This window comes from Parus major, chromosome 8 (genome assembly GCF_001522545.3).
Source record: "Parus major isolate Abel chromosome 8, Parus_major1.1, whole genome shotgun sequence".
Taxonomy (NCBI): domain Eukaryota; kingdom Metazoa; phylum Chordata; class Aves; order Passeriformes; family Paridae; genus Parus; species Parus major.
This window is the reverse complement of record NC_031777.1, coordinates 1,543,907-1,561,418: the sequence shown is the minus strand read 5'-3', so window position 1 is coordinate 1,561,418 and position 17,512 is coordinate 1,543,907. Positions and strand designations below refer to the sequence as shown.

Here is a 17,512-nt window from a genome sequence, read left to right as displayed (position 1 = left end):
TAGTGGCAAGCACCACGGCTCCAGAGGCTGCCGAGCCAGCAGGAAAGCAGCCAAGGACAGAAAGTCTTGCAGGAATTTTCCTCCCCACCCCAGCTGCCAGTCACTGTCTTCCTTTTTGTTCTTCCCTTTTTTCCCCCCTTTTTCTTTAATCAGGAGCAGCAAATGGGGGGTGGCCTGAGGATGCCTGGATGTGCCTACATGCCTGTAGCCCCCTGGACCACTGAAGATCATTCTGCTTCATTTATTCTGTTTTAATTAGGTGGGAGAGCAGATCTTTGGCCACCAAGTACCCAGACACTACAAACCCCAAACCCCCCAGCCAGAAAAGCCTCATCCCATCACAGGGAGCACTTTGGAGGGTCAGAGCTGCCAAGGAGCCCAAGACACACCAGGCATCCTGGCAGGTGTGTCAGAGCTGGGTCCAGCACTGGGAAGATAAAAAAGCAGCTTTTAAATAATCATTTTGTCTTCTCCTCTGCTGAGCACAGCCTTTCAGGGATAAATAAGCAGCATCAGTCCTGCTTAGACACATGGGCCTTTCCATTTATTTACTCCCAGGCTTTATTCTGAGTGAGCAGCCAAGCCCAGGTCTCGGCTGTGGGGGACACATCTCCTCCATCGGGTGCTGGTCTGTGTGTGTGTGGCACAGGAATAAAGCTCCCAGGAATACACAGCACTTTTCATCAGGAAGCAGCTCTCTAAACATAAACTAATTAATCACTCGTGCCTACCTGTCAGGTCAATGATTCCTGAGATTTTTAATCTAAAAATATTTCCCTTTTGAAATCCAGATGCGCCTGTTTTGGCAACTCTGCTTTTGATTTGTTTATTTGAGGTGGTTTTTAATATTTTTTTTTTTTTTATTTTTAACCTGTGTTGCTTTCCTTTTGTATTTAGGCTTTTGATGTGCTTTAATTGACTGATTTTTATTTATTTCTTTTTTGTCCTGTAAGAATAGGAATTTATTCTCTTTATTTTCATGGCAAGTCTCTCTCCCTGCTGCATCCTGTCAACTTCCCTCTTCTCTTTTTAAGGAATTTGGCTACTTTTGCATCATATTTTAGTTGATGGACCACAGACCCCATTTTCTTGATGAAATCTGTCCTCTCCCCTTGGATCTATTTATCATGGCTGGGTGCCATGGGAAGCCTCCCATGGTGGGGGGAGATGCTGGTCCTGTCTCCTGAGGGCTCAGCTTCAAATTTGGCACTCTGCCCTCATTCCTCCATATAGAAATGATCCTCCCTAGCATGGAATTATTTATTATTAGCTCCAGTTTTACTGTTTTGAGGCTTTTTTCTGCCCACTTTCCCACCTGTGTTGACAGTGCATATTTTAATCACAAAAAAAAAAAAAAAAGACAATAAATGCATGAATGAAAAACTGATCCAAATGTCTGAATAAAATAAAATTAAACAAATGAGTGAAGCGTCCTGAAAATAGTAATTTCAGTAGGCTTTGAAGCTTTTTAAAAAAACTCATTTTAGTCTTAACCAAACCTCTCAACAGGGTCTTCAACTTCAATTTTGTGGTGATAATAGCTGTATCTTTAACTTATTGCAGAGTGGGGAAGACCATACCCGGTGCTTGCTGGGGTTTTTTAGCCACTCTGATTTTATTTCTTGTCACTAACAGGTCTTCCACTACTTTTTTTTTATTTCAAATGACAGGAATAATCACTTGCTGTTCTTTGTGCCATGGATTGGGAGGAGGTCAAATTCATCTCAGGTGTCAGCGGGCACGGCTTTATCAAAATCCATGCAACATTTCCCAGCTCTGAATGCGCAAAGAATCTGTGCTCCAGGGGTGGTGTGTGTGCTCAGAGCCCCTGTGCCAGATGAGATGGGGAAATATCATTTTTTCCCCCTTAAGAAATGCCTTTTTTTTTAATTTGCTCATCAAGGATTTATTTAATTTATGTGGTTTATTAAGCAGCAGTGAGTGTGTGAGTGTGGAAATCCGATGTTATCGTTGTGTGTTTGAACACAGACCTTGGAGGGGGACATGGAGCAGCTCCATTTTTCATTGGGATATCCCAAGCTGTTGGGATGTTCCCCTGTTGTTTTACCAGGAAAGCCCTCACAGGAGAATTTTGACTTGGAGCAATAATTTAGGCAGAGAACACAAAGATGGGAGGAAGATTCTCTTTTTGAAAAGTCACTCTGGGAGGGTTAATTCATCGTTGCTCCTTTTCTCAGCATGGTTTAGACATCAGCATGGTTTAGACATCTTTAAGAATCCAATCATCAGATTGGATTCTTAAAGAAAAAGAATTTTTCCAAGAAGAAAATTAATTTATTACATTTTTTTTCTTGCACATGTTCCCAGTGTGTGGCTAAAAGTATGGAGACTTCAAGCCCTCTCCACAGTCTGTATTTCAAGATGTGGAAACCAAGGCACAGTTGCCCTGGGCTGTGTGTGTCTTTCCCTGCCATCTGGGCTTGATGTAAATGACATGTTGGGTGACATGAGAGAACCCCTGAGCGAGATGACATCAGGGCTAGAGAATTCCAACTTCCCATCTCATTCTTGAGTCGGGATATGGTCCCTATGGCTTCTGGCAGCAAGCTTGGGTACATTTATGGGGTTTTTTTGCTTGCTGTTGCTAGGAGTTTCTCTGCTTGTTCGAGCAGAAAGTGTGGTTTTCTGGGTTAGCTCTGTGGTGAGCTCACTGCCAGTTCTGCCCTACTTCTGTCCTGAGGGAAGGAGGGGAAGAGGAGCTGGAGTGCCCCTGGAAGCCAAGTAGAGATGAGTGAAGCCAAGCTTGGTGATGAGAACTTGGAGCATCAGGCTGCCTGTTGGGGAACCTGTTGGGAAGGAAGAAATCCCCGCTGACCCCCGGGGATGAGTGAAGCCCCAGATGTGACTCAGGCTTTCCTCTCCCCATTGTCTCCTGCAGTGCTGAGCATCCGAGGGGCACAGGAGGAGGAGCCCACGGACCCCCAGCTGATGAGGTTAGACAACATGCTGCTGGCAGAGGGGGTGGCAGGCCCCGAAAAAGGAGGGGGCTCGGCCGCCGCTGCCGCCGCCGCCGCCGCGTCCGGAGGAGCCGGCTCCGACAACTCGGTGGAGCACTCTGACTACAGAGCCAAACTCTCCCAGATCCGACAGATCTACCACACAGAGCTGGAGAAGTACGAGCAGGTAACAGGCTCCTTCGTGGTGGGGCTGGTGGGAGCAGAGAGGGTCTGCACACATCACTGCTGACATCTGTTGTTAGGATGGGTGATGGATGGAGTGGGAAGCTGCTTGTTTTAGGGTTGGGAGGGTTGGGGTTTGATTTTGTGGCGTGAGGATAGTCTTGGGGTCTATGGCAGAGGTTGTGTCCCTTGGATTTTTTCACTTTTCACTCCTTCCCTGATATCTTACCTAGAATTGGCCCTGTGAAGGAAGAGGCCTCTCTGACATGCTGGCCTCAGTGATGACAACTGTCCAAGCAAGACTTGAATCAGAATCTTCCTTGAATATGTTTTCTGTTTGAAAAGCTCTTTTTCCAGGGAAAAATAAATAATTTTCTTTTCTTGTAGTAAATTACTCTTAAAAAAGAAGATCTGCTTGGGTCATGAACACAGCTGTTGGTAACACTGACAATTTCATGAAGAGCTTTTCAGGCCAGTGCTCAAAACCAGTTCCTTTCAGGTGCTTCCAGATGTTTTACAGACCTCTCCTGGCCGCTGTGCACCTTGCCCTTGTGGTTTCTACCCCAAGGTTATGGTTTATGGATGTGAGCAAGAGGGTGTCACCTCTTTGGGTACAGGACAAGCTCCACTGCCAGGGGCCAGGTGGGCTGTCAGCTCTCTGGTTTAGAGCCAGTGAAAGGCTCCATTTTTCCTGGCTAACTGGGTGTGTGGTGGGGCTGGGGGATGTCTCACCCCCGTGGCCACGTTGGCCAAGCTGAGGGAAGGGTGCCCCAGGGTTCGAGTTGGAGTCAGGGTGGCCAGGCAGGGCTCTGTTGGTGGAGCTGTCATGCCACAAGGGGGGTTTTGGCAGAGCCCTAGGGCAGGCAGGGAGCAGGCAGTTGGAGGGGCTCTCTTGGCCTTGGGAATGTCTCCTTGTTGGGTCTGAGCCGTGGTGGGAATTCAGCTTGGAAGGGTGGGGTAAGACACAGCAAGTCAAGCCCATGTCACCAGTCCACAAATCCAGGGTTGATTTCCCCTGGCAGCCCCTTTTTCCCCTTCATGGGGTGGGAGCTGCAGGCACTGTCCCCAGAGCAGCCACCAAATTCCCAGGAGCACCAAAGGCTTCTCCAGCCATCACTGTCCAAGTGCTGCCCCTGGTTTTTGGGGCTTGGTTCTGGGAATCAGAGGATCCCATCATGCCAACGAGGAGCTCATGGGGATGAAGGAGAGGGGAGGGAAGTGGCTTTGATCTGGCCTCAGAATCCCTCCCTGGTGTCCTCACAGTGTGGGGACAGCAGGAGCAGCCAGACAGTGCTGTGCCAGCAGCAAACTAACTGGGATTGTTACCTGCTTGCCCTTATTTGTCAGGGCTCCTGCCTCGCTCAGGCTTTAATTATTATCCTTATTCACTTCTTACCTGATGTGCCAAGAGCAGGGAGCAGGGCCACGTGTCTCTGGGAGCTGCTCCTGTGAAGCACAGGGGGCTCTGCAGGACACATGGTGGGGCTGTAGGAGGAGGGGCAGTGGCTCAGAAGGGTCATGGTCCTCCTCAGGTGAATCTGCAGCTCCTCCAGGACGAAAGTGGCTGGGACCTCTTCATCCTTTACATCAATTTTAGGGCTTTGTCTGACCCAGCTCCATCCATGATCCCCCTGAGAGCAAAGAAATCAGCTCTTGTCTTTCCCAGCATGTTTATTGGGAGTCTCTCACACCCTGTGCTAGGCAGAGCAAGGAGATTTCTCTCTCCCTGATGCCTGTTTTAGGCTTACCTAGAAACAGAGTCCAGACACAGTTAAAAGGATTAAAGGGGATGTATTTAATGAAGGGCCTTCAGGTAGATTCAGATGAAACCTCCCCAAATGGATGAAACACCCAAAATGGATGATGGTCACAAGTTTTTCAGACAGATGCAAGTTTGGTCTATTTGCATATCAGGGGTTAATTCTCCAATTACAGCTTCAGGTAATGAAGTCATTTACCCCCAGCTTGCAACCCCATAATTCACTTTTGTTTATACTTTTTTGGAGTTCTTGAGCCTCAGGCCTAGAGGAATTGTTCTGTCTGGCCAAAATGTGGAGACAGTTAACTAACACTCTCTGTGGAGTTCAGAGTTAGTAATGCAGCACAGGGTCTGAAAAATACAAAAGCTGAGCATCCTTGCTCTGGGCCTGCTCTGAGAAGCCCAGCCAGTGAGGGCTGCACTCACATCTCCATCCATAGCCACACCACCTCTGTCCTGTCCTTGACACCACCGAATGACCTTCCCATCCTGGGGTTTCTTTTGCTTTTCCTGCCATCCCAGGCGTGCAACGAGTTCACCACCCACGTGATGAACCTGCTGCGCGAGCAGAGCCGGACCCGGCCCATCTCCCCCAAGGAGATCGAGCGGATGGTGAGCATCATCCACCGCAAGTTCAGCTCCATCCAGATGCAGCTGAAGCAGAGCACGTGCGAAGCCGTCATGATCCTGCGCTCGCGGTTCCTGGACGCACGGTGAGCCCGCCCCACCCGACCTTCCCCCCGTGTCATTCGGCTCCACTTGGGTCTGGGGTAAACTGAGGGGCAGCTGAAGAACCCCCACCTCCAACACAAATGGCAGAAAGATTTAAAATCTGGCTTTGATCTTTGCTTCTCTGTCCTTGTTGGCTCTGTTCTTCTCTGGTGCAGTGCAGGTGGGAAAGCCAGGTGGCTTTCAGAGACACAGCCATTGCTAGCAAGCTCTGAAAATATTCTTTTGAATATTTTCAAACACGCTCACTTGCAGATGACAGGAACCCTGGGAGCATAAACCCAGTTCTTTTCCACCCCATTGAAGAGGGAGTCAACAGAGATTTCCCCAGCACCATACATTAGATCGCCCAGTTCCTAAACTTCACGTGGGAATCCCAGGACCCCAGCATGTACACCCAGCTGGTGCCCACTTTGGGGTTTTTTTGCCTTTTTTATCCCTTAGTTTTCTGTGGCTCAGCAGGGGAGGGGACTGCAATTCAAACCATCCCTCAGTGAGGCTCCCAGCTGTGATGAGAATTGCACATCCTGGTTTTGCAGAAGGAAATCCTGTGGCATATTGCAGTGAGCCTTTGCACTTCAGTTAGGGATGAAAGTTTATCCTCCAGGCCATCCTCTCCCCCTTAGATTCCCATTTTTTTCCCCACTGTTTTTATTGTCCCAGATTTTCAGATTGCTGTAAAATCATTTCATTTCCCAAGCTGGTTAGGTGCAGACTGCAGCTTGGGCTGTAGCTTGTGATGGGGAGGAGAGGCAGCTACACCAGGGGTACAAGGAAAGAGATGCCAGACAGGTAATAAAGCCTAGGTGTGAATGGAGCAGACTTCCCCAAGGATATATCCAGCTCTGCTTCCTCAGCACAGAGCTTTGCAGAGCTGCACTGATGTCTTTGGTCACGACAGTCAGGTGTCAGGAGTCACCTTCCCAGGTGGAGGAGCCAGATGCCAGTTTTCAGACTCTGCTGTGATAAATTTGAGGTGGAGACTTGCTTTGAAAGGTGCTGAGAGAGCAGTGACCAGCAAGGGGCAGATAAGAAGCTTCCTGGCCATGAATCTTGTGCTCCATGCTCAGAGAAGCAGAGCAGGGAGGGAGGAAAGTGGGAAACTCAAGAGTGTCTAAAATTGCTTTCTGTTTTTGGATCCCTGGTGCTCATTCCTTTTCCTTTTCCTTCTGTTTCCTATTCATTCTTCATATGAAGGCGGAAGAGACGAAACTTCAACAAGCAAGCCACGGAAATCCTGAATGAGTATTTCTATTCCCATCTCAGCAACCCTTATCCCAGTGAGGAAGCCAAAGAAGAGCTAGCCAAGAAATGTGGCATCACAGTCTCACAGGTGAGAGAGCTCAAAGCCTGCACTAGTGGGAAACCTGAGCGTGGGGAAGGCTGTTCCACACCTCAGAGCAGCCAGCCCTGTCCAGTGTTGAACATTTAATTATTAAATCAGTTTAGTGCAAGTTAGTGAGAGTGGGTGGGAGTGCAGATGGCACTTGCAGATTGAAGCCATGCTTGGAAGGTCTGAGAGGGGATTTAGGAGGTAAAAAGGCACCATGGAGCAGTGGCTGTGTGTGCAGCCAAGGTGTTGACAGCACAGAAATGATGTGGCAGCACCCAGAGGGGCCAAGTCTCCTCAAGGAATTAGTGCTGCAAGAAGAGCTTGTTTGATCTGAAAGTCCTTTCTCCAAGGGATTAAAAGCAGTAAGGAAGAGTTGTGCAGGTTTTACTTGATAAGATAGAATGGACAAGTCCTGGTGGGAAGGATCTGGGTGTAACTTAGTGTTTGTGCTCAGTGAGGGTGGGATTTGTCAGGGTCATTTCTCTCAGTCATTACCCTTGTGCTGCAGAACATGACATCTCCCTGACTTGCACATCCCTCAGAACATGGTGGTTAGTAAAGACAAAGTGAATTATTTCCATATGTTCAAGGAGGCCACATAGTTCCTGGAGTCTGTAGCTTTGACCTGGGAGCTGCTGTGATTTGTGAGGAGCACAGTCAGCCCTTGAAATGTTCAGCCATACATTGCTCAGGCCTGCCCTTCTTTATTTCCTCTCTTTTTGGAGCAAGCTGTGTGATTGAGAGCCAGTCTTTGTGGCCTGTGGTAGGCTCATCCTCACGTGAGCCTCTAGGCTCCCATGGCATTCCCTGTCTTGGGCTGCTTCCCAGCCCCAGGCACGTGCCTGCTCGTCACTTGAGCAAACTGCAGACAGCCAGGAGCATCTGGTGTCCTTGTGGGAGCGTGTCTGCCTTCAGCAGGAGCAGCAGCATCCAGGGGTAGGTGTCATCACCGTGCTGAGTGCCTGCTGAGTGACTCCAATCGCCTCCCCTGGGCTGGAAGACCCAAACATTGCTTCTTCCCACAGTTACCTACAGGAGACAGCACATATTGGCTTAAATAAAGCTCCAGCTGTCCCAGTGCTTCCCCTCTCACTTCTAATTCATCTGTTCACACTTACAACTTCTCCTTTGCAAAGACAAAATGCCCAGGAGAAATGCTGCGCTTAGGAGGTGGTTTTGAGCGTGCTGTGTCGAGGCTGCTTTGTGCCTGTCTCCAGGATCTGCCTCCTTTCTTCATCTAAATAAGACAGAAACAAACACACATCCAGGTCTGGTTTTGCTGGGACTAAGTGGGAGCACAGGTCCCATGAATGTGTGCAAGTCATGAGCAGAGTTACCTGAAGTCAGAGTCTGACCAGATTAGGCAGGTGTGCTGCAGAGATTGTAAAATGCAGGTAGGTTGTGTGTATATTCCTGCCCTGTGGTGCTCAGAGTTCACCCAGGATGTGAAACCAGAAAAGCAGTCATGAGGAGATTTCCATGTGGAAAGATCATGGAGAGGAGCACGTTGTCATTAGTGAGACCAAGAGGTGGAATGGAGCTCCTTGCCAACAGCACCTGGTGGTGCCACCAAAAAGATTGCTCCCAGATCTGGGCTGGGTGCTGATTACATTTTCTGCAGGTCCTATTTTCTCTTTCCTGCTCTGCAGGGTTGGATGCCTGTAGCTCAGTAGCCATTAAATGTGTGGAAGCTGCTGAATGCTCTAATAGCACTGCAGATAGAAAGCAGCAAAGGAATAAAAGCTTATGGGTTTGTTACCAACATCCAAGCCCAAGCAATTTCCCTAAGATAAGGGAAAAATCATGGGCTTCAAAGGATGAGCATCCATTTTTGTCTCCTGTGTCTTTGGTGCTTGCTCAGTTCATCTGGAAGAGGGAGCACTGATGTACTTGCTCACCAGCAAGCAAAGGGAGAATGTCCTTGAAGTCTCACTGAAGGAGTTGGTCTCTCTAGCTCAGGATTGCAGCTCCAAGCTATTCTAGGAGTGTTGGGGCTTTTCTGGAGAGCTGCAGCATCCTCCTCATTTTCCAGTTCCCTTTATCCTCATGAGCCCTCTCAAACAAAGTCAGTGGTGGCTAGAAATTGTCTTCTGCTGAGAGACCTGCACATAGGAAGACATTACCCTGATTCTCTGTGCTCAGTGCTGATGAAGAAGAAGCTGAGAGCTGCTTCTCAAGCTGTAGGGTTGAATCTTTCCCATGTTTTCTCTGAAATAGTTCAGTGTGAGATAGTGCCCAGGAGTGAACAGGAATATCACCAGCAAACACAGGGGAAACATCTGTTTCCATCTTCCACCCCTTCCCAAGGCACACACTTCTCTCCTGGGACCAAAGTTAGGTTTTAGGACAAGTCCTGTGCTCCTTCTCCACCCTTCCCCTGAAGTTCCTGGCTCATGCAGTGGCTCATGCTAAACCCTGCAAAGCCAAGCTCAGCCAGATAAAGAGCATCCACTTCTGGCTTTGTGCCCTGATTCCCCTCAGATGGGTCAAAAGAGAGCTTTGGTGATACTGAGGCAATTTTATGTATCAGCCAGGCCTCAATCAATTCTCTGAGTGTTCTCCCTCTCAGCTGTGCTGGTAATCAGGGCATCTATCCCATCAAAGGCATACTGAGGGGGAGAGAAATAAAAATGACACATACCTGCTCTCAAATCCTGCAATTTCGGGGTCATTTGACTTCGTGGTGTTTTTTTGAATCCATTTTAAGATTTTTATGGGGTTCCTCTAGTGGTTCCTGTGAAGCATCCCATCCATATCAGAACCAGCTCCATCCACACAAACCCAGTGCTCCCAAGGGGATCCCATCACCTCTCCTGGGCTTGGTGTGGCACACACGGGTGGAAGGTGCTAGAAAAGGAGGGGAGGAAAGAATCTGCACTGCTTCACCTGAACTAATCCACCTTCCTCACCCAGGTGCACCTGGCAGAGGTGAAACCTTAACATCCTTGTCTTTTGAACTCACTCTAGGTATCAAACTGGTTTGGAAATAAGAGAATCCGGTACAAGAAGAACATAGGTAAATTTCAAGAGGAAGCCAATATTTATGCTGCCAAAACAGCTGTCACAGCTACCAATGTGTCAGCCCATGGAAGCCAGGCTAACTCACCCTCAACTCCCAATTCAGCTGGTTAGTTTTTATTTTTCTTTTCTTTTGGGTTGTTAGTGTTGGGTTTTTTTGTTTGTTCTCCCCTCTCCCTCTAATCTCTCTCGTTTTCTCCTTTTGGTTATTTCGGATTTTATCCTCTGGGTTTGGTTTGCTCACTTTTGTGGTCTTAAAAAAAAAAACAAATCAAAAGATGGAAATGGGTTTGGCTTGGTGGGTTTTTTTGTGGGGGGGTTACTTTATTTTCTTTGCTTTTTTCTCCCTATTTTCTCCTTTTTTCCCTTTTCCCCTTCCCTGTTCTGTTTGATGTTGGAAAAAAGGATGTGGTCAGACCTTGTGACTGATGGTGCTGTGGTGGGGGGTTATATGCATGGATGGTAAACACAAAGCCAGAAAAATGGTCCACAAACTGTTGTTGGGATTGCTTTGTGGGGGAGAAAAAAAAAAGTAATAGAAAAGTTATTGTGTAATGATTTTATTTCACCGGGGCTGAAAGCATGAGTGATCCTAATGGATAAACCCCAGCATCTCTGAGATGTCCTATCTCATGCCATTTTGAGGGTTGTTTTTGGGTAAATTTTTATCCTTTGATTTTCTTTCTGTTGTGGTTATCTCTTTGATTGCTTACATGACAGTGTCTGGATCACCTGCAAGAGTGTGCTCTGTGTGAATTTTATTTTCCCTTTGTGTCAGTGCAATCCAGAGAAGTTCATGGGTCCTTCCCTTCCCTTTCCCCCTTTCCTTCCCATTTGCTGTGGTTTCCATTTGTTTGTTTTGAGGGTCAAAGGCACAGAGCACTTTGCCCAGATTTCAATTCCTCTGCTAGAGAATGATGCTCAGTTCATGCGTGGTGCCTGCTGCAAGGTTGGCCAACCCAAAAATAATCAGGGGCTGCGGATCCAAGAGCAATGGAAAAATGGGATTTGTTTACAAGGAGAGGGGGGAAAAAAACCCCAAAAACTTCATGGGTTCCATGTACTTGTAATCCATGCAAATATCTGTGTGCCTGTTTTCTTTTTAGGGGTGGGAGGGAGAGTGGGAACGTGCCACTCTCGAGCCTTTGGGCTGAGTGCTCACAGCACCCTTCCCTGGGGATGTGATGCTTGGTGTCACCAGAGAGGCAGGAAGGGAGCAAAGAGGATGGTGGGCAGCAGGAGTGAGCATAATCCTGCCTCTGATCACTCCAGAAACACCCCTGGCTCTGGAGGATTTGAGTGGAAGGTGGAGAGCCAGGGGTCAAACAAAGGGAGGAAGCAATGGGACCATCTCTCCCACCTCCTCCTCACCATGGGGTGTCTGCTCTGGCTCAGGTGCTCTGAGGGCTTAGGTGGATGCAGCAGAGCTCTGCAGAGACAGTTTGACTGCAGTTTTATTTGATTCTTTTTGGTTTGGTGGGGTTTTTGTTCCCCTCACGTTCTCTCAGCTAATGAAGATTTAACTGCATTTTCAAAAATGTCGTTCTTTCCAAGGAGCTCACACAAAATACCTGCTCAGGTGGGCTCTCCTGATGTTAACACCCCCTGTAGAAAAGGCTGGAGGGAACTGTGCTGGAGAGGGCAGAATTGTGTGTGTTGAGGGAGAGGCCTGCTGCCTGTGGTCAGTCTGCCCCAAAGAGAAGCAGCTTCCCTTCTTTTCCTCTTTCTTCAGCAGGAGACAGATCCCAAAGGTCTGGAATAGCAAGGGAACAGCTTCAAATTGCCTGAGTGGGTTTTTCTCTGGGCTGCACGTAGGAGAATAAGCATTTCCTCAGTTCCTGACTGGTTAAATAGTGCTCCAGAGCAAGGCTGTTTCCTCGCCTTCCCCACAGGCAGTGAGGCGGTTGTTTCAGAGATAAATTGGCCAGTGCCCTGCAGTAAACAGCTGAGATAATCCCTGGATAACACCGTGCTTTCAAGAAAGGACAAACAGTCCTGTTATTAACAGGGAAAACTTGAGCTCCTGGGTCCTCTTTGTGGCTCACTTGTCTGCAGTCTGGAGTCATTGACCTCTTTTCACGTGTCTGAAGTGTCAGCGGTGCTAAAGCAGAGCGAGGGGAGCTTGCAGGCCACAGAGATCCTTCTTCTGCTTAGAAATAAAATGTTCCTAACCTGGCCCAGGTCCCACACCCTGCCTGTAATGCTGAAACAGTGCAGAGCAGCGAGGAGGCCCCACTTGCTCTGGCTCAGCTTGCAGAGGTGGTGGGTTTGGGTGTCCTTGGAGGTCCTCTCCTGTGAAGACAGCTGGAATTGCGCGTGATTTTTATCTGCTGACAGTCGAGATCCTCCCAGCTGAACCATGCAGATGTAACAGCTGAGTCCCCTGCATTGTCACATCCTGGGACAAAGACACGTCCTGAGGACATCCTGTGATCTCTCCTGCTTCGAGGTGTCCTGTAGGTCCGAGCAGCAAGAAGCACACCTGTACCTGCTAGGTCTGAAATACCTGTCTGAGAAAGACTGGCACAATTGTGTCCAGGACCATGAGCCACCAGATGTGCTGAATTCTCCAGGGAGGATCATGGAAGCCAATGAAGGGTGAAGAACTAAGATGGCCAATGCCTCTCCTCTTACACTGTGGGCTTCTTTCTGTTCCCAGATGATTGGCTGAGACTTTGGTGAGGAAGTAGCCTGAACAAAGGGAATTTGTAGGACTTTCTGGTTTAAATCCATTATAGGGCATGTGGAAAGAAAGTAAGCAGAGGACAGGTCATGAGAAAGAAATGACCAGCAGTGTAGTCCCTGGAGGGCCGTGATGTTGGAAGAGGAGGTGGAGCTGGATGCAGTGGGACCTGGGACAGGAGCTAAATTCATTTCTGCTGTGGCTTTGCAGGCCCATCTGTTCTCTCATTGATGCCCATGTTACTGGAGATCAGTGAATGGCTACAGTCAGTCAAAGAGATTGGCCACACATTGACAAGGGCAAGGATTGCATCTGTTTGGCCATCTGGCACGTTGAGAGCAAGGTCCCCCATCCTCAGTCACCCAGGCCTGAATGTCAAACACCTTTTCATCCCGAATACGCGCGGCTGGGCTTTATCAGCCAGATGTTCAAATAAGATGAGAAGTCTGGCTCATTTGGGCTAACAACTCCCCATCCTCACTTTGATTTCCTGGACAATCTCAGCACAAAAGCCACATGGCAAATGAAAGCTGTTTTATGTGGGCAGACCCTTTTGCCAAGCAGAGTCCTCAAGGGCCGCACACAGGTGATGGCATCCAGTGAAATCTCAAATGCAGAGCAGCCAAAATTGTCCTGAGCTGCTTTGTTTGTTTTTTTTTTCACCTGCTCATCCTTTTGTTTTGTAAAAATCTCCTTGTGAAGCTGCTGCCTGGAAATGTGCTTCATCAAGCACAGGTGTCTTCAGTGCCCTCCTCCATTTGTGTCCACAACACACCACTGGAGAGGACTCTGCTTCAGCAGAGACTCTTCTGGTCCTGGCTTCACTGTCCTCAGTGTTGTTTGGCAAGTGAAAAAGAACAAATGTCCTGCTGGATCATCCCTGGCTTTTGGACCTACTTTGTGGCTTTGTCCAGCTAAGGAGCTACATCACCTCATTCTTCCCTCATTTTTGGTCATGGGAAAAAAAAAAATGGCCAAAAAACACACACAAAAAGACCAAAAAAACAAAAGACACCACAAAAAGTCACAAGAGGCATAAATCTTATGCTCTCAATGCATGTGTGTCACTGCTGCTGACTTCAACTAGGAATCTTGTAGACATGACCAAAGTCATTTCAGAGCTTCAGTGTGCTGGATCTCTCTTGGTGGTTGTAGGTGGGATGAGGCAGCAGATGAGGATGGCTTGATTTCAGCTCAGTGAACACCATTACCCTGTTTGTTTATTCGTGGTACCATTTAAATTGTCAGATACTTTAGAGAAAAGTACTTACTAGAGGTCCTGGAAAATTGGAGGTGGAAGTTGAGACTGTCAGAACACAGAAGATATCGGAGATGCTGGAGAAGAAACTCTGAAGAGCTGGAAAAGTGATGCAAGAATGGTCAAGCTTGTGAAGATTTTTGAAATGAAGGCAAAATTTAGGTGGGCTTTGCTCATCAGAGGTGGAAGAAATCTCTGAGAAGGCGTTGTTTTGATGCAGGCTTTCACCCAGGACAAGATCTGACTGCCAGAGTTTGCTCAGACATTTCCAGCGCTCTTTCTGAAGCTGGTGCAGCCCTGATAGAAACTCAGCACCAAGGAATAGTGAGGATAGGTCTTTAAAAAGATGTGTGGATGCTGAAGATGAAACACTCTTCCACATCGCTACAAGTCATGGGTTTTCTGATATTTTTGTCTACCCACAATAATTCCAGGGACTTCCATGCAGAGATCAGAGCACTTTCCTCCTGGGCTCACAAACTCGAAGATGAGCTTCTCTCATTCACAACCTCTCAATTCCTGAGGAACCCCAGACCAAATTACAGCCACCAAAAGCCTGTGGTGCATTCAGGGAAAGAACATTTCAGAGGGACAGGTTAGATTCACCATGGGTCCTCCTCTAGAGCAAGGACTTGACTTGTATTCCTGGATCTTACCTGTGTGGAGGACATCTGAATCTAAATTTTCAGGGCTCTTCACACTGCTGCCCCCTCTCCCAGCTTAGCCACATCTCCAAGACTTTGGGCCACTGTAATTTTTGGGTGTGGTGGGTGCTGAAGTGGTGCAGAGGGCTCTGCAATTACAGCTCTGATCCAAATGCATCCATAAACGCGGGGCCATTGGTATGCGCATATTTATCTCTGCATCCACATCAGCAGCAAAGACATATTTACTGTTTAGATATGCACATATATTGTAAAAACACCCCTTGCCAATAGCAGTGTATATCTTGTAAGTGACATTTCCAGCGCTCCTCATGATTTCCAAGACACCGTCGCTCTTCAGAACTAGAGTTTGTGGATGTTTGTTTATTTTTATTTCCTCCCTCCCAGCCTCAATTTTATGGCCAGGTTTGTTAAGTTTCAATAAAATATCAGTTAAGTTTATGGCATTTTTATTTGTTACTGTTGTTATAATTTTCCTTTGGTAGGGGAAGGTGGGATGAAATGTTGCTCAGCTGTGGGCAGAGCGACAGCAGTGCCATGCCAGGTGCTAAGGGATTCTAGAGTTCTCTTTCCAGCTCTGCCACTGATTATTTGTGTGATCTCAAAGATTTCTGCTCCACTCAAAAGAGGAGGGAAGTACTCTCTGCTTCTGGTGAGCAGAGTCTTTTTGGTTCTCAGCCACTGTGGGAATACAAAGCTGCATTACTGCCCTGTGCTTTTATTAAGGTGGTCAAGGCAATCACTCAGAAAATGGGTTTGGAAGCATCTTGGTGTGTGTGAAACCTGCCTATCTTCACGCTTAAAGCTGAGCACTGTCAGGGTGGGCTGGCCCCAGTCTGCCAGCTCATTTCTCTAGGTTTTTTTGCCTTTAAAACAGCAAGTAACCTGAGAGGTTGGGAAGTGACAGGAGCCCTTTGCCAGCTGAGCAGAGGAGGGGATGGTTACAGCTGCCTCCTGACTAGTCCCGGTTGTTTTGCGGTGGGATTGCTCTCTGGAACAGGTTGGGCAGGTTGACAGTGAGCACAGACAATGAGCTATTCCTGGCTTCACCCTTGTCAGGCACCGGTGGGAGGGTCCTGATCCAAGACTCTCTGTGCTCAAGATGAGGTTTTCTCTTGGCTGCCTTGGGTGTTGTATCTAGCAGTGATTTTTCTGCTCTCCTTTGATTCTGAGAACCGCCAGCACCTGACAAAAGAGCCGGTCACTAAGAGAGCAGCAGGGAATGTAGTGAACATGAAATCTCCAGCACAGCCCTCCCACCTGCTCCCTGACCTTTGTCAGAGGTGGCTTCCTTCAGAGGAGCCTTCCTGCTCCACCTCCAGGGCACAGCTGGGATCTGTCCCTGTTTCTTCCCTCTCCAGCAAAGGGAGGGGGATTGCCAGGCATTTCTCAGAGCGTACGCATGAGCCATAGTTGGGCAATTCCACCAGGACTGTGGTTGCCAGTCTTCCAAGCTGGAAATGGCAGTGTAGATGCTGAGAGTGTATTTGGGACTGGAGCTGAAAGCATAGCTGACCTGGGCCCCTGAAGTCTCTCCTTTCCAAGGCTAACGTCATGTATAACTAAACCTTGCACGTTGAGCTGTCTCACACTTAACGCGCTGATCTGCACGATAAATTCTGAAATAATCCCATAAAACCTTTTTATTTATTTTTAACCCCCTTGCTGCCTTCCCTGCCTTCCAGCTACATGATGGGTTTGTTTCTTCTGTTGAGTGGTTGAGGAGGTGCTCAGATATCTCAAAGCTGGAAGCATAAAACTTTTAATTTCTGCAAAGATGGGATTTATTTTTTTCTTTTGTGTTTCTTTTTCTCCTGATCCCACCCAGTTGTCTTCTCTGTTACAATTTTTTAGCATAACACTGACGACTGGTGCATGCAGTGGGGAATTTGCTTACAGAGCTTGTTCTTCTGGGGCAGCTGGCCCAGGAGGGCTGCAGCACCCTCGTGTTCTCTCACAGCCATCACAGTGAAAGACTTTTGCCAGCGTGATGGGCACTGGGAGTCTAACCCAGGTGCCTTCACGTTTTTGTGAGCCTTTGCTCCTGGTGCTCTGCAGTTCCCACCAGTGATGGGTTCCTGATGTCCTGAAGGCAAACCCCATGCACAGCTCCCTGGCAGAGCCCCCTGTGGCTCAGCCAAAGCTCCGGCTCTGGGGCTGGATGGGCTCTGGATGTCTCACCCTGCAGGGAGCAGTGCAGGCAAGAATTACCCAGCTTGTTCTGAGCTTCTCAGCATGGGCTTGGTTTGCCTGCTGCAAAGGTTTCTGCTCTTGATAGCAGGGCTTGTCTGGGTAATTCTGGTCTCCAGTGCAGTCTTGCTGGGTGGACACCTCCAACAACCGAGATCCTTCAAAGCTGTCTGAAGGATTCTGATGCTATCCGAATCCTCCAGGCTGTGTTTTGTTTGTCTCAGTCAAAAGCATGAGGAATCCTTCCTCCAGCTGAGGAGCTGTTGAAGAATGTTCTTGGCATTGAGCTGTAACAACATGTGGCTTTGAATAACCTCAAGAGTGCATCCTTTTTTTTTTTTTTGCTTGCTCTGTTCTTCATACTACTAACCTGACTGTGTGTTTTGTTTTTGTGGTTGCTTTGCATGTTGTTCCTTCCTCTTGGCTGAGAGTCATGGGGTGGATCTTTTTCCTTTCTGTGATTCAGGTGCCTCACTCTTTCCTTTCCAGGTTCTTCCAGTTCTTTTAACATGTCAAACTCTGGAGATTTGTTCATGAGCGTGCAGTCTCTCAATGGGGATTCTTACCAAGGGGCCCAGGTTGGAGCCAACGTGCAGTCACAGGTAGGGACCCATCCGATGTACTGCCAGTGAATGCATTAGTGTTGGAGGAGCCTTTGATTGTATTGGCACTTCTCCCTCCCGTCTGAAAAGAGCAAATCTCAACCAGCACAAATCAACCAACCAACACTTTTTTTT

General features: G+C 48.1%; 1 protein-coding gene across 2 annotated transcripts in view; it reads left to right on the top strand.

The window, feature by feature from the left end:
* The window catches only part of PBX1 (PBX homeobox 1), a 122,804-nt gene that overhangs the window by 95,265 nt on the left and 10,027 nt on the right, over positions 1-17,512 (top strand). The window contains exons 3-7 of one of the 2 annotated variants that reach the window (XM_015636598.3): positions 2,900-3,144; positions 5,422-5,612; positions 6,826-6,961; positions 9,929-10,088; positions 17,265-17,377. In XM_015636598.3, coding sequence (XP_015492084.1) covers positions 2,900-3,144; positions 5,422-5,612; positions 6,826-6,961; positions 9,929-10,088; positions 17,265-17,377 — 845 coding nt within the window. The remainder of the gene's footprint in view (positions 1-2,899; positions 3,145-5,421; positions 5,613-6,825; positions 6,962-9,928; positions 10,089-17,264; positions 17,378-17,512) is intronic. The other variant, XM_015636599.2, reaches the window with a different exon arrangement.